The 26072-nt window shown below is 44.3% G+C and overlaps 2 protein-coding genes across 12 annotated transcripts in view; both read left to right on the plus strand.

The window, feature by feature from the left end:
* Positions 1–6722, plus strand: part of LOC140384746 (glutamine-dependent NAD(+) synthetase-like) — a 65527-nt gene extending 58805 nt beyond the window's left edge. For all 9 annotated transcript variants that reach the window (XM_072466723.1, XM_072466725.1, XM_072466724.1 and 6 more), the window contains one exon: positions 1428–6722. In XM_072466723.1, the coding sequence (XP_072322824.1) occupies positions 1428–1490 (63 nt within the window). In that variant the 3' untranslated portion in view covers positions 1491–6722. The remainder of the gene's footprint in view (positions 1–1427) is intronic.
* A 4307-nt stretch (positions 6723–11029) lies between these two features.
* The window catches only part of tpcn2 (two pore segment channel 2), a 52945-nt gene continuing 37902 nt past the window's right edge, over positions 11030–26072 (plus strand). For all 3 annotated transcript variants that reach the window (XM_072466732.1, XM_072466735.1, XM_072466734.1), the window contains exons 1-7: positions 11030–11445; positions 11856–11905; positions 15185–15261; positions 17425–17602; positions 19083–19199; positions 21135–21241; positions 21813–21885. In XM_072466732.1, the coding sequence (XP_072322833.1) occupies positions 11307–11445; positions 11856–11905; positions 15185–15261; positions 17425–17602; positions 19083–19199; positions 21135–21241; positions 21813–21885 (741 nt within the window). In that variant the 5' untranslated portion in view covers positions 11030–11306. The remainder of the gene's footprint in view (positions 11446–11855; positions 11906–15184; positions 15262–17424; positions 17603–19082; positions 19200–21134; positions 21242–21812; positions 21886–26072) is intronic.

The raw sequence follows: 26072 nt of genomic DNA on the forward strand, positions 1-26072 counted from the left end.
CACACTCAAGGAGCTGAATGACCTGTTCTGGTGTCTATGTCCCTTTTTTCCGACATAACATGTTCTCAGCTTTACCTTGTTACAAAATGAAATGCCATAAAAACAGCACTGTAGGCAAAAGTAGCGAGAAAAAAAAGTTATAAATTAGCTAATGAAAGAATTCTGTATAGGAAAAGCTCAGTGAATTGATGGAGCTTAGATTACTCGGTGTTCGTAGGATGCCATTACAGAACCTCAGGGTGCTGAGGTCCAGATTTTGCTTCTAACATACATGATATCCCGATCCTGTCTGTGTGGCAAGGGGAGATAGCACATTGCAGGCCACAGTGGTGTAAGAAATTGGTGTTTTGTCACCTTGGCCCACAGCTCACCTTTAATGCTGAAAGCATACTCCTTCAAATTTCAAAACATTGTTCTGTACAAGTTTCACCCCAAATCTTGCCATCCAAGTGTAACCGTTGCATTATTATTGTCTCAGTATACGTTTTTAAATAAAAATATTTCTTTATTCGCCTCCTTTTTCGCATTTTCTCCCAAATTTACACCCACCAACAATAAACAATAATCAGTAACAAATTATGTCAATCCCCATATCGATAACAACGATCCCATCCTCCCACCAAACCCAAAACATTTGCCCACATGTTCATATAAACAACTGACAAAAAGGAATCAGGAATCACCCATGGCCACCATTAACACCCATCGCCCCAACCCTCCCACCCACCCGCCCCAACTAATGTTTGATGTTATCCAGTTCTTGAAAGTGCATAATGAATAATGCCCATGAATTGTAGAACCCCTCCATCCTTCCCCTCAGTTCAAACGTAACCTTCTCAAGAGTCAAGAATTCCAACAGGTCCCCCGCCACACCAGGGCACAGGGTGGAGAGGCTGCCCTCCAACCCATCAGGGTCCGCCTTCGGGTGATCAACGAGGCGAAGGCTACGACATCTGCCTCCCCACCCGTCTCAGTGTACATTATCCACAATAGAAATATGACCATGAATATTTATTGCTGATCTTTGGATGACCTTTGCAATGCAACTATGTTTTCATATTTTCTTTTGCCTTTGTTATAGCACTGATTTAGTATTTACGTCTGGCAGATTATCTGATCCTCAAGCCTCACCACAAACCATTTATTCAAGTGTTAACCACTTGCATCCCAAGTATAATAGGCATGCTAACCACTTGTTCAAAAGGTGGCTAGATGTATCTCTGGTGTACTGCTTAATAATTCCTAAAGAAAATTCTTCTGTCCTGTCACCTTGCTTCCCCATATGCTGTGGTTCATTACAAATGTGCAATCTTGCCAGCTGACATGTCTCTTGAGCATTTCAAGCTATATTTTTATAAATGTAAAGTGCCTTTACCTATCAGTTATGAAAGTTCTTCACATCTCATTTCAATTTTCCCCCCTTCAAGGTCTCAAAGCTCGAAAGCAGCCAAGAAAATCGTGTTGATGGTGTTTGCAACGAGCTTGATTGAATGCCACTACCTCAGTGTTGAGCAGAGCTGCCAGCAATGAATATACACCATTATGTGCCGACAGATTTGAACTATATTAACTTGTCATTGAAACTGTACAGCAACAAAAACCGGATGGTCTGTTGAAAATCAGTTTCTTTACTGTGCAGCAATAATCATTTTCAAAGACAGTTACTGCAACAACTGTAACATATATAAACAGCACCTTAAACCCAGTAAAACCTGCCGAGGTGTTTTACAGGAGTGTTTGAAACAGAAATTCACACTAAACTAAAAAAGGAGGCAATAGGACAGGCCAACAAATGTCTGGTTTAAGAGATGGGTTTTAAGCAGAGATTAAAAGGAGAGATAGAAAGGCGAAGACTTATCTTCACAGCTATTCAGCAAATGAGAGTTGTCCAAGGTTAAATCTAAAAACACTATAAAGAATGTAAATCCAGTGATATCATCAATGGGGTAGGATTGTTGCCAAATACAATTTAATTTGTGTTCAGTGCTGTGACGAGTACAGTAGAATAATGTTGCTTTTCAAGTTATTGGTTTCATTGCCATCAGACTTCACAATCTATATTGCCTTACCCAAGAACTCTACCGTCATTCTCAATTTATATACAGACTTTCTGAAGGGTCCATGCACAAATAACATCAGAGGTGAGGGTAAAATGGCATACAATCAAGTGCATGTGACACTCGTAGTCATCAATGTTGGCCTGGGACTCCTCAGGGACCAATGGCTGTTGATGTCACCTTTTTCCATGCTCGTACTGAATCAATGTTCCTCCATGTTGAATTGCATGTTGAAGAAGCACTGAGGGTAAGAAGGGGACAGAATACACTCTGGGTGCATCAGTGCATCAATGTCCATCAGTTGCCCAATGAAGAGTGTGGAAGGCATGTCATGAGCAGCATTAAGCATATCTAAAAATGAGGAGTCGACCTGGTGAAGCTACAGCACAGGGCTAGTTGTGTGCCGACCAACATAAGCAGCAGGTGACAAAGCTAAGTGATTTTACAACCAACAGATGAGATTTCAGCTCTTTAGTCCTCCTTCAGTCCAGTCCAGTCGTGAATGGTGATGGACAGTTAACCAACTCACTGGAGCAGAAGGCTTCACAAATACCTCCATTCCTCAATGATAGAGGAACCCAGCACATCTTCAACAATCTTCAGCCAACAGTGCCAAGTGGATGATCCATCTCGCCGGCCTCCTCTGGAGTTCTCAGCATCACAGATGCCAGTCTTCAACCAATTTGATTCACAAGAAATGGCTGAAGGCACGGGATACTGCAACGGCTGTGGGCCCTGACAGTATTCCGGCAATAGTGCTGAAGACTTGTGCTCCAGAACTAGCCGTGCCCCTAGCCAAACTGTTTAGTACAGCTACAACACTGGCATCTACCCAGCAATGTGGAAAATTGTCCAGGTGCGTTCTGTACACAAAAAGCAGGGCAGATCCAACCTAGTGCAAATCCAAACCAGCCAATCAGTCTACTCTCAAATCATCAGTAAAGTGATGGAAGGGGTCATCAACAGTGCTATCAAGTGTCACTTGCTTAAGCAATAACCTGCTCATGGATTTGGGTTTGGCTCCTGATCTCAATAGAGACAAAAGAGCTGAATTCCAGAGGTGAGGTGAGAGTAACCGCCTTGACACCAAGGCAGCATTGGTTGATTTGATTTATTGTCATGTGTACTGAGGTACAATGAAAAGTATTGTTCTGCGTACAGTCCAGATCATTCCATACATGACAAAACATTGGACATATAAATAGAGGATCTGTGGGAGAGAGCTCGCAGAGGGTCGCCACGCTCTGGTGCCCTGTTGAGTCTATTTTGTTTGCATTTGACCGATGGTGGCATCAAGGAGCCCCAGCAAATAGTCAATGGAAATCAGGGGAAATTTCTGGTGGTTGGAGTTATACCTGGCATAAAGGAAGATGGTTGTGGTTGTTGGAGTCAATCATTTCAGCTCCAAGGCATCACTGCATGTGTTACTCAGGGTTTCCATATGCCCAACCTTCATCAATGGGGATATTTGCTAATTTCACAATGTTCAGCATCATTTGCGACTCCTCAAATACTGAAGCAGTCCATGTCCAAATGCAACAACACCTGAACAATATCCAGGCTTGGCCTGACAAGTGGCAAGTAACATTTGCTCCACACAAGTTCTAGGCAATTACCATCTCCAACAAGGGAGAATCTAACCATCGCCCCATGACATTTGCATTACCATCGCTGAATCCCCCACTATCAACATCCTGGTTGTTGCCATTGACCAGAAACTGAACTGTACAACATACTGCGGCTAGTTGAGCAGTTCAGAGGCTAACAATATTGGGTCTATTAAAGCAGGTCAGAGGCTAGGAATCCTGTGGCTAGCATCTCATCTCCAGAGTCCCCAAAACCTGACAACCACTACAAGGTACAAATCCGGACTGTGATTGAATATTTTCCACTTGCCTGGATGAGTGCAACTCCAATGACACTCAAGAAACATGATGTCATCCAGGACAAAGTAGCCGCTTGATTGGCATCCTATCCACAAACATTCAATCCGTTCACCGCCACCCCCCAATGATAGCGGTGTGTGCCATCTACAAGATGCAGGGCAGGAATTTACCAAGGTTTCTTAGCACCTTCCAAACTCATGACCGCTACGATCTAGAAGGACGAGCAGAAGAGAATGGGAATACCACAACCTGGAAGTTCTCCAAGCCACTCACCATCCTCACTTTGGAAGTATCTCTATTCCAGTGGCACAGTCAAAATCCTGAAGCTCCCAGCCCTATCAGCACGGTGGGTGTACCTACACCATGTGATTGCAGCGGTTCAAGAAGTTAGCTCACCACCACCTTCTCCAAGGCAATTGGGGAATAGGTAATAAATGCTAGCAAACCCAGATATTATGAATGTATCATAGTCAAGAATAGTGAAGAAATGTCAAGAGAAGTTTAGTTATATCACAACTGACTGAACTGGCTAAGTCTTGAGGGTCATAGTTGCTAGACTGGCCTTGTGGCAGTTTAGAGAATCAACATGGTGGATTATCCTACTTATAATAATAATATAATAATAATTGCTTATTGTCACAAGTAGGCTTCAATGAAGTTACTGTGAAAAGCCCCTAGTCGCCACATTCTGGTGCCTGTTCGGGGAGGCCGGTACGGGAATTAAACCCGCGCTGCTGGCCTTGTTCTGCATTATAAGCCAGCTGTTTAGCCCTCGTTCTCTGCTATCTCACAGTTGCAGATGCACCTGTCTGTGTTATTAGGATTGACCTTGTACAAGCAAGTCCCATTCTTGCACTGAAGCTTCCCTTCATGGTGTCATGTGGCCCAAGCACCATGATACAAGCAGTAGATTAAATGGCAGCTCAAAACTGGGCATCCGTGAGGTGCTGGGAATAATGGGCAGTGGCAGAAATGCATCCAACCACAATCTGTAACTTTCAGACTGGATGGATCTCTCACTCCTCCATTGTCTTTGAGCCAGATGACAAACCTTAATTCAGGCAAGAGTGTAGAAGAGCTGTTAATGCTGAAAACTTGTGTTCTAGAATTAATACCGCCTTGTTCCAAGTGTTTCAATGGAGCTACAACACCTGGCATGTACCCAGCAACAATTTTCACCCGTCGGTGCCCTGATTATGTTGAATCTTTGCTGGAATTTAGTTCAGATTTAGATGCTCAGACCTTCCTCACAACCTCCCAGCCATTAGTTGTTGTTTGTGTTGCAAGTCTAAATACTAAATGCAGACTGCTGGTGGAGCAGATTGGACCCCGATCAACATTCACACAAGGGAATGCTTGTGCCATCTCTCTGAAAGATCTGCCAGTAAGCCCCAATGCCCATCTCTTTCCCGGTAACCCCGTTAACATTTAGATAGAGTTCCACTTGTAAAGTTTGCTATGAACAATAAAACTTTGGCTGTCGGATGGGTTAAACATTGGCCTTGTATTGACCTTTTCTGACCTCTGGACAACCCTGGTAATTTATAGTCCGTGCTGTACATTTGCAATGTAGTCACTTTTGTAAAGTAAGAAAAGTAACAGTTAATAAGCTCTCATAAATGGGAATGTGATAATGACCAGCTGTTGGTTGAGAAATAAAGATGGTCCAATATACAAGGAAACCCTCCCATGCTCTTCATCCAAATAGAGTCATGGAATATTTTAGGTTGATCTGAAAGGGCAGCTGGGGCCTAACGTGGTGTATTAAATGGCCTCCTCCAATGACAAAACGCTTCCTCAATAATGTACTAAATCATTTGGGATTTTGTGCTCCCAATCCCTGGAGTGGGATTTGAACCCAAATCTTTTAATTCAGAGAGGAGAGTACTACCATCTGAAATTGATAACACATTAAACTAGGCACAAGGAGATCAATTATGGCACCAGTACACCTAGTATCATAAGACTGTTTCAAAGAAGAGCAGGAAGCTTCTGTTGTCGTTGCTAGGTAGGGCTCAATCCGTCATCCAACATCATTTAATGCAGATCACCTGGTCATCACCACGTTGTTATTTGTGGAATCTTGCTGTATTCAAAATAGCATGTCATGGATTGAACCTGGGAAGATGCAAAACTCACTCTGAGTCACGAGATTGTGGTGGTGAATTTTAATCGGCGTGTGAAGGACTTTGTTTTGTTATTTACAAGAAACATCATTATGCCATAATTTGAATCTCCATTGGCTGGAAATCACAGCAGTATTTCCATGTAGCAGAAATTGTTAATTTGTTTATTTACAGGCTCCAAAAAGTGTTTTTCTTCATTTGAAACTTTACAAGTGTACCTCTAGTTGAAGGTGAAGTGTTTACAGAGCTATAGGGAAAGATCAAGGTACTGGGGCTAATTGGTAGCTCTTTCTAATGGCGGAATGGCCTCCATCTGTGCTGTATGACTCTGTGATTCAGTCTTTAATACAAATAGGAAGATGTGCCCTATGTTCTATGTTTGAAGGACCAAACAATAAACAAGCAATCTTCACTGTGAAAATCAGATGTAATATTTCAGTTGAAAATTGTGTAAAAGGGAAACTGATTAACGCCTCAGCTACTCACTCAGGATGGGAAACCCAAAGATAATTATGTTTAAATTCAGCAGTATTGCTTAGATTCACCGCTGTGTAAGTGTTCCATTCCTATACAGAATGTCATCTGAGGCACACTGCAATGTAAACTGTTTAAGCAGCAGCAATAAATTGAGTTTTGGTGGTGAAATCATTAAATCTGATTTTGTTAAATTGAATACTCATCTCACACGTTTAGGTGCAATAACACAACTTCTCATTCAGAAGAATAAACACATCTCCAATAATTAAGAGGAGTTTGCTTTTCGTTTGAACCGATCTGCTTCATTCCCCCCCCCCCCCCCCCCCCCCCGAGTACATTGTGAAAATAAAGGTTTAGCGTGTCTTACACTAATGAAAAAAAGGTTGAATGCGACAAAAGCAATTTTGAGCACCCCACTTAAGCCCAAGCCTCCACCCTATCCCTGGAACCCAGTAACCCCACCCAACCTTTTTTGGACACTTAAGGGCAATTTATCATGGCCAATCCACCTAACATACACATCTTTGGACTGCGAGGAAACCGGAGCACCCGGAGGAAACCCATGCAGACACGGGGAGAACGTGCGGACTCTGCACAGTGACCCAAGCCGAGAATCAAACCTGGGACCCTAGCGCTGTGAAGCACCCCATTTGGTAATACACTTGATACCCATTTGGTAATACAAGTAATACACTTGTTCCAAAAGAGGGAGGGGGAGAGAGAGCCCAGTTTTCAGTTTGTTTCCTCTGCTGAGAAACGGCCGAGCAATCTCACGACAGTGGGTGTAGCCTGGCCTGTGTTATCTCACTAGTTGAGTATTTCCAAGGGGTTATGGGTGGGTCTGTCCAGCAGCTACTGTTTCAATATCCAGCACTTTGCATTTTAATGTCTCTTCCTTAGACGGTGAGTTTCGATGGATCTCTGAATAATAGAAAATGTCTTTCTCTTCACACTCTCTTGGGGGTGACATGTTCATTTTCACCTTTACCTTAGAAGATGGCCTTGCATTTTTAGGTTGTTTGTTCTGTCTCCTTTCAAATTGCAGCCTTTCCAGTCAGTTGAAAATTTAAATTATATTTTCAAAAATAAACGGGCATAGCCTCGTGACAGATGTAAGCAGGCACTTGCATAAATGAGAGTCTTTCATCAACAACAAAAGTATTACTTAAAAGGCAAGAAGATATGGAACTGTTGGAAATACACAATTGCCCTGAGCAATCTTCAAGAGAAAAAATATTAGCAGTCCACTTTGGGTTCAGGTCCCTTCTCATACCCAACACAATGACCTGGATTCACCCTTTAATAATAATAATCTTTATTAGTGTCACAAGTAGGCTTACATTACATTGCAATGAAGTTACTGTGAAAAGCCCCTCGTCGTCTCATTCCGGAGCCTTTTCGGGTACACTGAGGGATAATCCATAATGCCCAAATTTCCTAACAACACGTCTTTCAGGACTTGTGGGACGAAACTGGAGCACCCGGAGGAAATCCACGTTGACACAGGGAGAACGTGAAGACTCCGCACAGGCAGTGACCTAAGCCGGGAATCGAACCTGGGACCCTGGCGCTGTGAAGCAACAGTGCTAACCACTGTGCTATCGTGCCGCCCTCTTACAAGTACTGATGGCTGTCCTGGGCAGTTTCAGGATATTTCATTTTTAATTTAGCTTTCCAACGTTTGGTGTTTCTTTTTCTTTATGGGAACAGGTCTTAAAATCTTAGTTTGGAAAACAAGAACTCCCCTGACTCCCAACTCTGACTTATTTTTGAGCCCAAGGTTTTTTGTACTGGAATGACAACCTGGGATAGTGCGCATCAATTCCAGCCCCACTTGAACCTGGAGTTGCAACACAGGCAAAATGAGATTTTATTTAAAATACCCGAGGTCCTTGGTTGATCCCAATAAACTGCAGACACCAGGTTTGTAAGTTAATCACAAGTAACCTTTTATAATGTGTAGTATTGTAATTAGACAGAAAATGTAACTGACTATAATACCTCTTTCCCAACACTCCCTTCCTAACTCCCCCCATTCTCTCTACACAGACAGTCAACACCGAGGAAAAAGGTGAAGAAAATATTAATAAAACAAAAAGGATAAAGATCTTTGCACCGGGATGATTTCCGATTAGTGTCTTTCTGAAGTTCCCCTTTAATTTTAATACTTCTTCCCTCTAGGCTTGAGATGGTTTCCTCCGGCAAGGTTGTCTCGTTTCACTGCAGACTCAGCAATTTCACATTCTCAGCAAAGGATGTGCCAAACACTCACTGCTTTCAGAATAATAAAACAATTCCTTCAGTTCAGCAAACAGGAGAGAGCATTCCTTTCACTTCCAAGATCGAAACACTTGGGCCCAGTTCTCTCAGCACCCCGCAGGAACCAATCACTGACCGTGGTCAAGCAGAACACTCCTTGGCCAACCCACCGGTTGCCATCAGCCAATCGAACCAACGCCTTCCAATCATGGGTCCTAAGATCCTCTCGGTGCTGAAGAGTCTGGCTATCAACCAAACCTAGGAACACGTCCTGACAAGCCGGCTGCTTCAACCGTGAATCTTCTGCTTAAAGGCACATCCTGATTATGAGTCCACAGACCAAAATAATAAAATCACAGAAGAAACAGGAACAAGGAAATAAACAGGAAGAACTCTTCCAGTTCCCAACATGATGACCTGGATTTACAAAAATTGATGGCTGTCCTATGCAGTTTCAGGACATTCAATTTTTAATTTAACTTTCTAGTGTTTGGAGCTTCTTTTTCTTTGTGAGAACAGATGTTAAATCTCATGGTTTGGGAGAAAAGAGCAGCAATTTAATGGGGAAAAAGTCCCCTCTTTGGCACGTTTAATGGGGTGTTTGGGTGCCAAGACGACCCTGCTATCAAACAGGACTTTTATTTTGGGCTTCTGCGATGAACGCCCGGCCGAGACCTCACTTCTTGTCATTTCCTGCACTGATGAGCGCAGCCATTTTTAAATGGCGCCCAAATCTCTCAACACCCCAGTGTGGCCTCTGGACCCTTCCCCCCAAAATGCCCCAACTTACTTGTTCGGGGGTCCTCGGGACCCCCCCACCTCATAAGAACTAGGCACCCTGGTCCCGATCATTGAATGGACACCCTGGCAATGTAGGGTGACTGTGTCAAGGTCCAGACTGGCAATGCCTGGGTGACAGTGAGAGTGCCAGGGTATCACCCTGACCAGAGCCCTCCGATGGCCTGGGAGCCCCTCCAGGTGCCGTTGTACCTGGTCCACGTTTGTGTAGAGCACTGCTAAACGGCACCATGGTGAAGTCTCCCAGGCATGGGTGTTCAATCCCAGGCCTTGGCGGAGTCCGGTGTAGACCTATTAGCACAGTGGACAGGGGCTGGTTTAGCACAGTGGACTGAACAGCTGGCTTGTAATGCAGAACAAAGCCAGCAGCGCAGGTTCAATTCCCATACCAGCCTCCCTGAACAGGCGCCGGAATGTGACGACTAGGGCTTTTCACAGTAACTTCATTTGAAGCCTACTTGTGACAATAAACGATGATTATTATCATTATTATTTAAGTGAGGCTAACTGATTACTTAAATATGCAAATCTGGATCCTGCCCAGTAAGGGTGGGATGTCTCACGGCGTCTTGCGAGATCTCATTTAGACCCTGCAAGGCGTCCCAAGCATCACAAATCTCACGAGAGACCTCATGAGATTTAATGACCTTGCCACGTCCTGAGTCAGGCGCGACAAGGCCGTTTGATCGGGTCCAAGAGCTCTCCTGACTGCAACTATGAATTATTTTTAAGCCCAAATTTCATCCAAGGTGTCACCAAATGGCTCTCTTGACAATGCCTAAAACAAGAACAGGTTTTAAAAGACGTACAGTCTCAAAGTGAAATGCTACCAGACCCGCTGAGTTTTTCTAGCATTTCCTGCTATTTAAAAATGTGCAAGTTAGGTGGATTGGCCATGACCAATGTGCGGGGGTTACGGTGATAGGGCGGGGTGTGAGTAAGCCCAAGTAGAGTGTTGTTTCGGAAGGTCAGCACAGACTCGATAGGCTGAATGGCCTCCTTCTGCACTGTTGTGATCCAATGGCTGAGTTTGGCTGGCCAACAAATGGGACGTTAAACTGGATTCGGAGATCTCTGCTGATCAGTAATTAAGACACTGGGTTTGATTTGCTAAAGTTTCCTTTGTAAATTCTGGGATGTAATTGTTGTGACCCCTTTAAAAGAGGCGGACAGGTCTGGCTGACCGGGTGTGGGGGCTGCTGGCAATGTCCTGCTAATTAACATTTCCCAGGTGAGCACTTACCTGCAGCCAGATGAGGGAGGTTGCACCTGCCCTGGGCCGCCGCTTGGGGGCGCACGGGCCCGCTGGGAGTTGTAGTCCAGCCGCGCGGAGCGGCCCCTAGTGGAGCCAGGGCGGCACCTCAGCAAATAACTACAACTCCCGGCGTGCCCGCGGCCCACACGCATGCGCTCTGGCGCCGGGGTTAAAGCGCTGGCAGCTGAGAAGTTTGGCGTTAACTTTTCTCGAGTCTTAGTGCCGGAAATTGGAGGGAAGCGCAGGAGGGAGAGATTGTTGGGGAAAAGTTAGCCAGCTTGTTTTCCTTTTGTAAACTCGGAGCCAGGGGGAAAGTGCAATTAGTTTCTGAATGAAGGAAAGTTTGTTGTGAGTTGAGTTGAATTGAGTTTGAGTTGAGTGACTGAACTCCTCCCGGCAGTGTCTCTCCCCCCCCCCCCCCCCCCCCAACAGGACTGACGGAGCTGCCATGGAGACTGAGCCGCTCCTCGGGCGCCGCAGCTCCTCCTGGCAGAAGCTGGCAGCGGAGGAGAGTCGCAGGTCGGATTCATCGGGGCCCCGGAGCAGCAGCAGCCGCAACAGCAGCAGCAGCAGTAGCAGCCAGCTAGGTACAGGGAGGAAAGGGTTAACACCCAGCAACTGGCAGGGAGGGACCGAGGGGAGGGGGATTGGAGGGAGTGAGGGGGGAGATAAGGTTTTTGGGAGGGAAGGGAATGAGGGGGGACTAGTTATTTGGGATTGAATAAATGAATGGAGGGAGGGAAGGGGAGGGGAGGCAAGGTATTTGGTTGGGAGGGGAGGGGAGGGTTGGGAGAGGGGGGGGGGGGGGGTGCAAGGTATTTGGTTGGGTGGGGAGGGGGAAGTGAGGGGACCAGGTATTTGGGTGCAGTCATTCATTCGTTCATTTTTCAAAATTGTTTACCAGATTTCTGCAACTCAGAAAAGTTAATATTAGTAATGTGAAATGCAGATCAATTTCCAGTCTGGCAAGTGAGCTTATATGTTTTTAAATTGACAGATGACTTGTACATTCAGCAAGCTGCTGTGTTTATTGAAGATGCGATCAAGGTATGTTTTCACTTCTTAAAAGAAGCACTAGTGATAATTTATCAAAATTCACTAGACTCTGGGGTGGTCCCAGAGGATTGGAAAGTAGCAAATGTGGCACCACTGTTTAAAAAAGGAGGTCGGCAGAAAGCGGGTAATTATAGGCCGGTAAGCTTAACTTCGGTTGTAGGGAAAATGCTGGAATCTATCATTAAGGAGGAAATAGCGGGGCACCTGGAGGGAAATTGTCCCATTGGGCAGATGCAGCATGGGTTCACAAAGGGTAGGTCGTGTCTGACTAATTTGGTAGAATTTTTTGAGGATGTTACCAGTGCAGTAGATAACAGTGAGCCAATGGATGTGGTATATCTGGATTTCGAGAAAGCTTTTGACAAGGTGCCACACAAGGTTGCTGCATAAAGTAAAGATGCATGGCATTGAGGGTAAAGTGGTAGCATAGGTAGAGGATTGGTTAACTAACAGAAAGCAGAGAGTGGGGATAAATGGGTGTTTCACTGGTTGGCAACCTGTAACTAGTGGGGTCCCTCAAGGATCAGTGTTGGGCCTGCAGTTGTTCACAATTTACATAGACGATTTGGAGTTGGGGACCAAGTGCAATGTGTCAAAGTTTGCAGACGACACTAAGATGAGTGGTAAAGCAAAAAGTGCAGAGGATACCGGAAGTCTGCAGAAGGATTTGGATATGTTAGGTGAATGGGCTAGGGTCTGGCAGATGGAATTCAATGTTGCCAAGTGTGAGGCTATCCATTTTGGGAGGAATAACAGCAGAATGGATTATTATTTAAACGGTAAGATGTTAAAACATGCTGCTGTGCAGAGGGACCTGGGTGTGCTGGTGCACAAGTCGCAAAAAGTTGGTGTGCAGGTGCAACAGGTGATTAAGAAGGCTAATCGAATTTTGTCTTTCATTGCTAGAGGGATGGAGTTCAAGACTAGGGAGGTTATGCTGCAATTGTATAAGGTGTTGGTGAGGCCACATCTGGAGTATTGTGTTCAGTTTTGGTCTCCTTACCTGAGAAAGGACATATTGGCACTGGAGGGAGTGCAGAGGAGATTCACTAGGTTGATCCCAGAGTTGAGGGGGTTGGATTACAAGGAGAGGTTGAGTAGACTGGGACTGTACTCATTGGAGTTTAGAAGGATGCGGGGGGATCTTATTGAAACATATAAAATTATGAAGGGAATAGATAGGATAGATGCGGGCAGGTTGTTTTCACTGGTCGGGGAAAGCGGAACTAGGGGGCATAGCCTCAAAATAAGGGGAAGTAGATTTAGGACTGAGTGTAGGAGGAACCTCTTCACCCAAAGGGTTGTGAATCTCTGGAATTCCTTGCCTAGTGAAGCAGTTGAGGCTCCTTCTTAAAACGTTTTTAAGAAAAAGATAGATGCCTTTCTAAAGAATAAAGGGATTCGGGGATATGGTGTACGGGCCGGAGAGTGGAGCTGAGTCCACAAAGATCGGCCACAATCTCATTAAATGGCGGAGCAGGCTCGAGGGGCCAGATGGCCTACTCCTGTTCCTAGTTCTTATGTTCTTATGTTCTAAATAATTGCATGTTTCACACTGCAAATTAATAGTTTGACAAAAAAGCCCTTCTGGCTTTTCTTAACCATTTATGAAATTGTCAGAGGCAAATTAAAAGAAAGTTGAATGGTTATTTAGTTAAAATAGGTACTGACTGCATTTTGCCTATAATCATGCTTGTGCCAACCCTGTCATTGACTTAAAGTTAAATCCTCTTGTTGCAGTTTCAGGATGTTGTCATTTGTTGACCACAAATGTTTATTCAAGTAATTAATCATTTACTGGGTATGTTTTTTATCAAAAGGAAAATATGGAGTCCAATGATGTGCAGGTTAGGTGGATTGGCCATGATAAATTGCCCTTTGTGTCCAAAAAGGTTAGGTGGGGTTAATGGGTTATAGGGAAAGAGTGGCGGCGTGGGCTTAAGTAGGGTGCTCTTTCCTCGGGCTGGTGCAGACTCGATGGGCCGAATGGCTTCCTTCTGCACTGTAGATTCTATGATTCAATCCACCTACCCTGCACATCTTTGGGTTGTGTGTTGGGTTGGGTTGCTGGAATCTGTGCGTCACATGTTGGAGCAAATGGCTTTTGTGCTGTAATCTCAGCACTATTATTTATGGTAGCTTAAATCTGTAATCCTGTTTCTTACTGCTGCCTATTATAATCTTTATTAGTGTCACAAGTAGGCTTACATTAACACTGCAATGAGGTTACTGTGAAACGTCCCTAGTCGCCACACTCTGGTACCTGTTCGGGTACACAGAGGGAGAATTCTGAATGTCCAATTCACCAAACAACACGTCTTTTGCGATATGTGGGAGGAAACCGGAGCACCCGGAGGAATCCCATGCAGGCATGGGGAGAACGTGCAGACCACGCACAGACAGTGACCCAAGCCGGGAATCGAACCTGGGACCTGATGCGAACATCAATTCACTCGAGACAAGAGTAGATGTAAACCGTGGCTTTAATCAACTTCGAACAGTGCCTGCCTGCGACTGATCCAATACCGAGAACCGCCTACAGATCGAGTGCTCTTTATAACTCCCTTCAAGGGGCGGAGCCCATACAGGCCCCAACATGTTCCCTTATGGATAATGCCATACAATGGCCCATAGGAGGAGCCCACAAGGGCAACAGCGTAGCACAGATACAGATACAAGGGCAACAGCACAGATACAAATACAATGGTGGATTATTGGCATAATACATTCACCACAGGACCCTGGCGCTGTGAAGCAACAGTGCTAACCACTGTGCTACCATGCTGCCCATTTTGCACCCATTCTAACTCCTTGGCTGCTTTTTGCCTCTGTCCTGCCCACCTTAAGTGCCTAGTGTGAACCTGTTTAGTGCACTTGTGGTAGCAACTTACAACACAGATATTTAAGCTGATTTCCAAATAAGGAGTGGTGCTGATTGCTGATCATGCATCGTAACACTGCAATAGGCACTTTTGCATAACCTCCGCCTTTACCGCCCTAAACATTTAGTCATTTGTTTTGTGACCTCCTTCCCATGTGATTACATTGGTATTCTTCTGTCCCATTAGTTTTGAGATATGAATTCTTCCATTCTGACTAACATTTCTCAACCTTTTTTTTAAAATGAATGAATTGTTTTTTTAAAAATGACATGACGTGAATTATTCAAGTACCTCTTGATTTGTTTCAATAAGCCAACCTGAATTCTGCAGCCGCAGTCACTGAATTTGTTCTCTGTCTGACCTGGCCTTTTTTTCATCTCACTTGCAGTATCGTACCATAAATCATAGAGTAGATTCCCGGTCCCTACGACTTTATCGATGGTACTACTCCGCGGCTTGTCAATGGTAAGACCAGTATTGTAGAGATTTTTTTTCTCCCAACACTTTGACAAGACCGGATGCTTTTTGTATAGCGAACTTGATGTGGTTTTATCTTTGTGATGACCTGTTGGATAGGACAGATTGTGTCTTAGTTTTTAACTTTTTAAGGTGTCTGCCTTGGATAGATGAAGAGAATAGAACATAGAACAGTACAGCACAGAACAGGCCCTTTGGCCCTCGATGTTGTGCTGAGCCTTGCCTCTTTGGAGTGGAGGAGGATGAGAGGCGACTTTATGGGTTTATAAGATAATGAGGGGGATAGATAGTGGACGTTCAGAGACTATTTCCTCGGGTGGATGTAGCTGTTACAAGGGGGCATAACTATAAGATTCAGGGTGGGAGATATAGGAGGGATGTCCGAGGTAGGTTCTTTACTCCGAGAGTGGTTAGGGTGTGGAATGGACTGCCTGCTGTGATGGTGGAGTCGGACACTTTAGGAACTTTCAAGCGGTTATTGGATCGGCACATGGAGCACAGCAGAATGACAGGGAGTGGGATAGCTAGATCTTGGTTTCGGACAATGCTCATGATGCAGCTTTGATAGTCAGAAGGTGTTTGCTAAGGTGCCTGCCTTCATGGGTACAAAGGGAAATAGAGCTGCATGAGGCAATAAGTTATTTGGACAAATAAGCAAATAGTTGGGACAAATGTGTCGCACGCATTGGAGGAAAAAAGTTAGAAGGGATGGATTTCAGGGAACAATGCTGGGCCCACTTCTGCAGTACAAATAGGTCATTTAGCACAATCTGATTCTGGGCTAGTATATAAATGCAAAAAGTAATTTGGAAAGCTAATAGAATGCTATTGTTTATCGTGAGGGGAATGGATTACAAGAGTACAGAGGTTATGCTCAGTTGTGCAGGTAATTGGTGAGACCACCTCTGGAGTATTGTGTAGTATTGGTCTCCTTATTTAAAGAAATCTGTAAATGCTTTAACTGCCACACAGAAGGTTTACTAGACATACCAGGAGTGGGCAAGTTGGCTTATGAGGAGAGGTTGGGTTTGTATTCGCTAGACATTAGAAGGGTAAGAGGTGACTTGATTAAAACCTTGAGGGGTACTGACCGGGTGAATGTGGAGTGGGTGGAGAATCTAGACTGCGGAGGGGGAGGTCACTGTTTAAAAATTAAGGGTCACTAAGACGGAGATGAGGAGAAGGTTTTTGAGTATCGTGGATCTCTAGAACTCTCTTCCTCAAAAGGCAGTGGAAGCTGAATCTTTGAATATTTTTAAGGCGGAGCTGGATAAATTCTTGATTAACGAGAGGGTGAAAGGATATGTGGGATATGCAGGAATGTGGGGTTGAGGTTAGCCAGATTAACCATGACTTTATTGAATGGGGGAGCAGACTTGTGGGGGCGAGTGGCCTGCTCTTGCTCCTAATTCGTATGTTTGTATCTCTGACTGCTGGTAACATAAAAGTAATCGTTTAGCAGGTAAAGACCTTTGAAGATGCAGAGATTATTGGAAGTGGGCCAAGGTTGTCGAGGGTGTGTCGATGGGTTTTTCCCATTGCTCTTCATGAGCACGTTGCAACAGGTTAAATTGCTGCTGTGTCTCCCTATGGATTTTTACTTTTGCGCCATTGTTCAATTCTGGTCGCCACACTACCAGAAGGATGTGGAGGCTTTAGAGAGGGTGCAGAAGAGATTTACCAGAATGTGCCTGGTATGGAGGGCATTAGCTATGAGGAGAGGTTGAATAAACTCTGTTTGTTCTCACTGGAACGACGGAGGTTGAGGGGCGACCTGATAGAGGTCTACAAAATTATGAGGGGCATAGATAGAGTGGATAGTCAGAGGCTTTTCCCCAGGGTAGAGGGGTCAATTATTAGAGGGCATAGGTTTAAGGTGTGAGGGGCAAGGTTTAGAGTAGATGTATGAGGCACAGAGGGTAGTGGGTGCCTGGAACTCGCTGCAGGAGGAGGTGGTGGAAGCAGGGACCATAGTGACGTTTCAGGGGCATCTTGACAAATACATAAATAGGATGGGAATAGAGGGATCCGGATCCCGGAAGTGAAGAAGATTGTAGTTTAGTCGGGCAGCATGGTCGGCACGGGCTTGGAGGGCCGAAGGGCCTGTTCCTGTGCTGTACTTTTCTTCTTTGTTCTTGTTTGTTTTCTCAGGGTTTTGAACACTGCTATTTTGGTGATTTTGGCCTTGGCCTTTTTTGAGAAACCTTCATCTTTGAGTGTTACATCTGACCTCCGATTCCGCCAAGTACTTTGGGAGCCTCCCTGTGGACTGACTGAAGGCATTGAAGCAATTTGTCTTCTCTTATTCATTGTAGATGTAGTGGTAAAGGTAAGTGTTTTTAAAATTAACCATTGCCCAAAGTTTCTTACTGAATTTGGAAATATCACAGTCTATAGGTTCTGTTCTCTTGATTTTTTTTTTAGTTAAATATTCAAATTTTAAAAATTCTAGATTGGATTTAAATTTGAACTTTATTTTTCTTGAACTGGAAGGATGCTGTTGGTATTTGGTGCTTCTAACCAATATCTAAATATGCACAGTGGTTAGCACTGCCGCCTCGCAGTGCCAGGGACCCGAGTTCAATTCTGGTCTTGGGGTGACTGTGTGCAGTTTGCACATTCTCCCCCTGTCTGCGTGTGTTTCCTCCGGGTGCTCCCACAGTCCAAAGATGTGTAAACTAGGTGAATTTTCCATGATCAATGTGTGGGGTTACGGGGGCAGGGGAGTGGGCCAAGGTAGAGTGCTCTTTTGGGATGGGGGTGGGTCATTGTAGACCCAATGGGCTGAATGGCTTCCTTCTGCACCATCTAGATTCTATGGAACTTTGACAGATAACACAGGACTTGTGATTGAAGCTTCGACTCAGTCGTGGCAACGAGCATTGTATTCTTAACCTAAAACATTTTTAGTGGTGAATGTTGCAGTCTTTTCTGCGCACGAGGGCTGTAACGGCATCTGAAGTTCTGGGAGACCGTTTGCACCCTCCCTTAAAATTTCCAATTTTCCTGTTTCAGGGACACATTCTCTCCACATCCACCCTGTCAAGACCCCTTAAAATTTTCAAGGTTTCAATCAAGTCGCCTCTTGCACTCCACTCCAGTGGATACAAGCTGAGCCAGTCCAACACTTGAGGTACTTTTTGAAAAGACTTTAGGATCTATGCCTCCACCACCAACTCGGGCAGCGAATTCCTGACTCTCACTACCCTCTGCATAAAAAGGTTCTTCCTCATGTCCCCTCTACACTGTCTGCCTCTTATTTTGAATCCATATCCCCTGGTTCTAGAATTCTCCACCAAGGGAAACAATTTTAATCCAGTGATAATGTCCATTGTTCGTACTTGTGTTGATTTTTCACTTGGCATCAGATCCAATGTTATGCTACACGTATTTGGCACCAAATAGGCTTGTTGGCAGTAACTTGGTTGTGGATGTTTTTGAGTTTGTCACTTTAACTGCTTCATCTGAAGCTCTACGATAACAAACATGGTGGGAAAATCCAATATTGCTGAAAAGAGACGCATGTCTGCCAATCTCGACAAATTGACCATCACCCTCTTTCCCCTGGAGCGTATATTGTGATGGTTTAAATTTGGGATTTTGCATTTGTTCTGATGAGTGCAAGACAAAAACTTCAACACGCCTGGCTTTTTTCCCCAGCAATTTTGCAAGTGTGAAAATTCTTGTTCTATAACTTAATTATTTTTTGTGGTTCTCTGGAATACTCTCGTGCGGATATGTTGACTAGCTCTTCTTACTTTGAAGTGAGCTGATTGTTATTTTTGATTCCTCAACTCTATTTTATACAGAGCTATTTATTAGGATGGGAAGAATTCCAAAAGTCAAAATGGCTGATTGCCTACACTCTTGTACTTGCTGCTTCCACTGTGGATTGGATTGTGTCTCTATCCTTATTTTGTGAGGAGGTAAGACATGCCTTGAAAGAAATCGGTTACTTTTTTTTATAGCTCAAACAGCTTGGTAAGGCTCGTACCTGATGGTGCAGATACTGTTCCAGCTGCCGAATCTGAATCCTCGTTGTTTATGTCCGTATATTTCAACAATACAGTAAAATCATTGCAATGTCACATTATTGCAGACTTTGACTGTTCTTGCAGTTTTGGGAGTGGGTTTTGTGATGCACTGGAGTTGTTGCGCTTGATGCAACTACCATCAGATAAGCAAATGTTGGAAGATTGTGTTGTAAGATATTGCGTGTTGCTCAGTGCCTTATGAAGCGGTTCTGTGTCTAGTTTAACATTAGTCTTTATTAACTAAACATCATATAAGGTCTAAGCTTGGAACTGTCGCCATGCTTGACTCTGCACACGTCTCTGTCTGGTACATACTACCATCTAGACTCTGGTCGTTTACATCACATTGTGGGCAGTACTGTCCCCAATCCCACATTAACTCTTTCTATGGCAGACCCTTATACTACAGATAGCACTCTTTAACTGAACCTGTGACAAACTCTACATTCTTTTTGTAATAGGCTTCCTGAGCTGATTGTTCTTCACTTCCCATCTCACGGTCAGTTTGCTGTACTGCCCCACTGACTTAATGTCCAGTCGCTACGGAAGCATGGGATTCAGGGAGATTTAGCAGTTTGGATCAGAAATCGGCTAGCTGGAAAAAGACAAAGGGTGGTGGTTGATGGGAAATGTTCAGCCTGGAGTCCAGTTACTAGTGGTGTACCACAAGGATCTGTTTTGGGGCCACTGCTGTTTGTCATTTTTATAAATGACCTGGAGGAGGGCGTAGAAGGATGGGTGAGTAAATTTGCAGATGACACTAAAGTCGGTGGAGTTGTGGACAGTGCGGAAGGATGTTACAAGTTACAGAGGGACATAGATAAGCTGCAGCGCTGGGCTGAGAGGTGGCAAATGGAGTTTAATGCAGAAAAGTGAGAGGTGATTCATTTTGGAAGGAATAACAGGAAGACAGAGTACTGGGCTAATGGTAAGATTCTTGGCAGTGTGGATGAGCAGAGAGATCTCGATGTCCATGTACATAGATCCCTGAAAGTTGCCACTCAGGTTGAGAGGGTTGTTAAGAAGGCGTACGGTGTGTTAGCTTTTATTGGTAGAGGGATTGAGTTTCGGAGCCATGAGGTCATGTTGCATCTGTACAAGGCTCTGGTGCGGCCGCATTTGGAGTATCGCGTGCAATTCTGGTCGCTGCATTATAGGAAGGATGTGGAAGCATTGGAAAGGGTGCAGAGGAGATTTACCAGAATGTTGCCTGGTATGGAGGGAAGATCTTATGAGGGAAGGCTGAGGGACTTGAGGCTGTTTTCGTTAGAGAGAAGAAGGTTAAGAGGTGACTTAATTGAGGCATACAAGATGATCAGAGGATTGGATAGGGTGGACAGTGAGAGCCTTTTTCCTCGGATGGTGATGTCTAGCACGAGGGGACGTAGCTTTAAATTGAGGGGAGATAGATATAGGACAGATGTCAGAGGTAGGTTCTTTACTCAGAGAGTAGTAAGGGTGTGGAATGCCCTGCCTGCAACAGTAGTGGACTCACCAACACTAAGGGTATTCAAATGGCCATTGGATAGACATATGGACGATAAGGGAATAGTGTAAATGGGCTTTAGTGGTTTCACAGGTCGGCGCAACATCGAGGGCTGAAGGGCCTGTACTGCACTGTAATGTTCTATGCTCTATATCTTCTTTCCCCCCCCCCCCGCAATTGATTTCAGCTGGGTTTGCGTCTTAAATAATTTTATTTGAGATGTACTTCTGTAGCTCTTCGAGACCCATTTGTAACCTGTTAGGCAGCATACAGTCGTGTCTATTATCAAGATATAAAGTCGACTCCGGTGTGCTGATTATATTTCTTCCGTTTTATTGAAGAGAATACGTGTTAGAAGAATTCTGCGCCCGTTCTTCCTACTCCAAAACTCCTCACTGATGAAAAAGGCATTTAAATGCCTCCGACAAACAATACCACAAATCACAAGGTAAAACCTTGAGCAACTTGCAAGCATTTCCTTGCGATTCCAATAACAAAAATGAAAGATTATGCACTTGAAACATTTTGTACTCCAGTAAAAGTTTCTGTAATGATGCTCATCTCTGCAAACTTGGCAAAATGTCACTTCTTTTTTTTTTTTTAGATGATAGTTGGTTTGCAGTGTTCGTTATAGACAATCACTTCTCATGCTATGAAAGGTTATTATTGCAGTTTCAGGATTGTATTGAATTATCTGCTGTCCGTTCCTGAACTTGTACTAAAGTGTGAAACTAAGCACTTAAAATATTTTTTCGCGGACAGTGCCGAAAATGCAGGATTTTTGGGCGAGCGATCAGTGACTAATGTTTGTGTCATTTGCAGTTGAAAGCATTTGTGTTACTACTACACAAATATATCGAACATTTGCCCTGGGAAATGCATAACAGTCCGTAAAAACTACCAGGGTTGGTTAGAAAATGGACGCATTGCGGAATATGATTGCCATAATTTTATGCTGTTCTATTGGGGGGATAAAGATTAAAACTACATTGCATTTTTTTGCTTTCTTTTTAAAATAGTGTTATGCTGCTTTTAGCCTTGCACCTGTTGTTGTTCACTATGATCGCCATGTTGCTGTTCACTCGAGTCCAGGTAGGCTACTTTCATGATGAAGTTACTGTGATTTATTGTGTGCCAAAGATTAGAAAAACTTTTAAAAATTGATGCGAGTAAGGATTTTTTTCTTTCAGTTCTCAAGATTCCGCTTCACGAGCCATTTTATCACATGCCTCATTGTAACTTTGAATTTTATGGGGTGCCTACTGTACTCCACCTTTTTAGTTTTCCTCTTATTCTTGGTCCTCCAACTACATCAACTTACTCGACTAAAACTAGTGTGCTCTACCCTTGGGTCCTGGCCCATTCAGCCTCTTGCAGCCGAAGTTTTCGTCTTGTCCCAACACTTAAATCATTTTTATTTTCTGCCTCCTGTTCCCAGGTAGCGCAAGTCTTTCTTCAGTAATTATACCACATTTAAGTACTGGAGAACAGCATTTATAAAAAAAAAAAAAAAACGAATTAATTGATGGAATGCGGGTGTTGCTGGGCTGGGCCAGTGTTTATTGTCCCATCGCTAATCGCCCTTGCTCGGCTATTTCGGAGGGCGTTTAAGAGTCGCTGACATTGCTGTGGACCTAGTGTTTAAAAAAGGAAGGCCAGAACAAGCAAGGATGGCAGATTTCCTTCCTTGAAGACATTAGTGAATCCAGATGTGTTTTTACGACGATTGACAATGGTTCTGTGGTCAGGGTGCAGATTTTTATTGAATTCTAATTTCACCATCTTGCTACCAGCTTGGTGAGCTACAAATCGAGGTCCCTGGGGCATTAGAGTGGATCTCTGGATTGGTCGGCCAGTGCCAATACCAATAAGATGCGAAGACATGAAAGGGCGAAAGCTATAATCAGAGAATTATAGAATTTACAGTGCAGTAGGAGGCCATTCGGCCCATCGGGTCTGCACCGACCCTTTGGAAAGAGCACCCTACATAAGCCCACCCCTCCACCCTATCCTCGTAACCCTAACCCAGTGGAAGGAACCGGAGCACCCGGAGGAAACCCACGCAGACACGGGGAGAATGTGCAGACTACACACAGTGGCCCAAACCGGGAATCGAACCTGGGACCCTGGAGCTGTGAAGCAACAGTGCCGCCCACGACCAGAGTTTTGTACCTTCAAATTATTGGGTGGGGCTGTGGCATTTGGTGCACTTGTCTCCAACCTCCACTCCATTCAGAATACTCGAGAGGGGAAATCATTTCTGTGGATAATAAGACCATAAGACATAGGAGCGGAAGTAAGGCCATTCGGCCCATCGAGTCCACTCCACCATTCAATCATGGCTGATTTCAACTCCATTTACCTGCTCTCTCTCCATAGCCCTTAATTCCTTGAGAAATCAAGAATTTATCAACTTCTGTCTTAAAGACACTCAACGTCCCGGCCTCCACCGCCCTCTGTGCCAATGAATTCCACAGACCCACCACTCTCTGGCTGAAGAAAGTTCTCCTCATCTCTGTTCTAAAGTGACTCCCTTTTGTTCTAAGGCTGTGCCCCTGGGTCCTAGTCTCCCCTGCTAATGGAAACAACTTCCCTACGTCCACCCTATCTAAGCCATTCATTATCTTGTAAGTTTCTATTAGATCTCCCCTCAACCTCCTAAATTCCAATGAATATAATCCCAGGATCCTCAAACGTTCATCGTATGTTAGTCCTACCATTCCTGGGATCATCCGTGTGAATCTCCGCTGGACCCGCTCCAGAGCCAGTATGTCCTTCCTGAAGTGTGGGGCCCAAAATTGCTCACAGTATTCTAAATGGGGCCTAACTAATGCTTTATAAAGCTTCAGAAGTACATCCCTGCTTTTATATTCCAAGCCTCTTGAGATGAATGACAACATTGCATTTGCTTTCTTAATTACGGACTCAATCTGCAAGTTTACCTTTAGAGAATCCTGGACTAGGACTCCCAAGTCCCTTTGCACTTCAGCATTATGAATTTTGTCACCGTTTAGAAAATAGTCCATGCCTCTATTCTTTTTTCCAAAGTGCAAGACCTCGCACTTGCCCACGTTGAATTTCATCAGCCATTTCTTGGACCACTCTCCTAAACTGTCTAAATCTTTCTGCAGCCTCCCCACCTCCTCCATACTACCTGCCCCTCCACCTATCTTTGTATCATCGGCAAACTTAGCCAGAATGCCCCCAGTCCCGTCATCTAGATCGTTAATATATAAAGAGAACAGCTGTGGCCCCAACACTGAACCCTGCGGGACACCACTCGTCACCGGTTGCCATTCCGAAAAAGAACCTTTTTTATCCCAACTCCTCTGCCTTCTGCCTGACAGCCAATCGTCAATCCATGTTAGTACCTTGCCTCGAATACCATGGGCCCTTATTTTACTCAGCAGTCTCCTGTGAGGCACCTTATCAAAGGCCTTTTGGAAGTCAAGATAGATAACATCCATTGGCTTTCCTTGGTCTAACCTATTTGTTATCTCTTCAAACAACTCTAACAGGTTTGTGAGGCACGACCGCCCCTTACTAAATCCATGCTGACTTGTCCTAATCCGACCCTGCACTTCCAAGAATTTAGAAATCTCATCCTTAACAATGGATTCTAGAATCTTGCCAACAACCGAGGTTAGGCTAATTGGCCTATAATTTTCCATCTTTTTCCTTGTTCCCTTCTTGAACATGGGGGTTACAACAGCGATTTTCCAATCCTCTGGGACTTTCCCTGACTCCAGTGACTTTTGAAAGATCATAACTAACGCCTCCACTATTTCTTCACTATTTCTTCAGCTATCTCCTTTTAGAACTGTAGGATGTAGCCCATCTGGGCCCGGAGATTTATCAATTTTTAGACCTCTTAGTTTCTCTAGCACTTTCTCCTTTGTGATGGCTACCATATTCAACTCTGCCCCATGACTCTCCGGAATTGTTGGGATATTACTCATGTCTTCTACTGTGAAGACTGACAAAGTACTTATTCAGTTCCTCAGCTATTTCCTTGTCTCCCATCACAAAATTACCATTTTGGAGCGGCCCAATGTTAACTTTTGCCTCCCGTTTGTTTTTCATGTATTTAAAGAAACTTTTACTATCATTCCTAATGTTACTGGCTAGCCTACCTTCATATTTGATTCTCTCTTTCCTTATTTCTCTCTTTGTTATCCTCTGTTTGTTTTTGTAGCCTTCCCAATCTTCTGACTTCCCACTACTCTTTGCCACATTATAGGCTTTCTCTTTTGCTTTGATGCATTCCCTAACTTCCTTTGTCAGCCATGGCTGCCTAATCCCCCCTCTGATAACCTTTCTTTTCTTTGGGATGAACCTCTGTACTGTGTCCTCAATTACTCCCAGAAACTCCTGCCATTGCTGTTCTACTGTCTTTCCCACTATGCTCTGCTCCCAGTCGATTTTCGTCAGTTCCTCCCTCATGCCCCTGTAGTTACCTTTATTTAACTGTAACACCTTTACATCTGATTCTACCTTCTTTCTTTCAAATTGGAGATTGAATTCTACCATATGATCACTGCCTCCTAAGTGCTCCCTTACTTTAAGATCTTTAATCAAGCCTGGCTCATTACATAACACTAAGTCCAGAATGGCCTGTTCACTCGTGGGCTCCATCACAAGCTGTTCCAAAAAGCCCTCCTGTAAACATTCAATGAATTCCCTTTCCTTGGGTCCACTGGCAGCATTATTTACCCAGTCCACCTGCATATTGAAGTCCCCCATGATCACTGTGACCTTGCCTTTCTGACATGCACTTTCTATTTCGTGGTGCATTTTGTGCCCCCGGTCCTGACCACTGTTAGGAGGCCTGTACATAACTCCCATTATGATTTTTTTGCCTTTGTGGTTCCTCAACTCTACCCACACAGACTCCACATCATCTGACCCTATGTCGTTTAGTGCTATTGATTTAATTTCATTCCTAATTAACAAGGCAACACCGCCCCCTCTGCCCACCTCTGTCTTTTCGATAGGTTGTGAATCCGTGGATGTTTAAATGCCAGTCCTGAACCCCCTGCAACCATGTCTCTGTGATGCCTACCACATCATACCTGCCAGTCACAATCTGGGCCACAAGCTCATCTACCTTGTTCCGTACACTGCGCGCATTTAAATATAGCACCTTTAATTCTCTATTGACCGTCCCTTTTTGTTTTCAAGTGTGGTGGACCTTGGTTTACTGAGCCTTTCCATACACTGTCATATTTTGTGGGATGGGGACTATCGTAACCTCTCCTGAGTTTTGTCTTTTAGTGCTT

The sequence above is a fragment of the Scyliorhinus torazame genome, chromosome 10 (genome assembly GCF_047496885.1).
Source record: "Scyliorhinus torazame isolate Kashiwa2021f chromosome 10, sScyTor2.1, whole genome shotgun sequence".
NCBI lineage: Eukaryota > Metazoa > Chordata > Chondrichthyes > Carcharhiniformes > Scyliorhinidae > Scyliorhinus > Scyliorhinus torazame.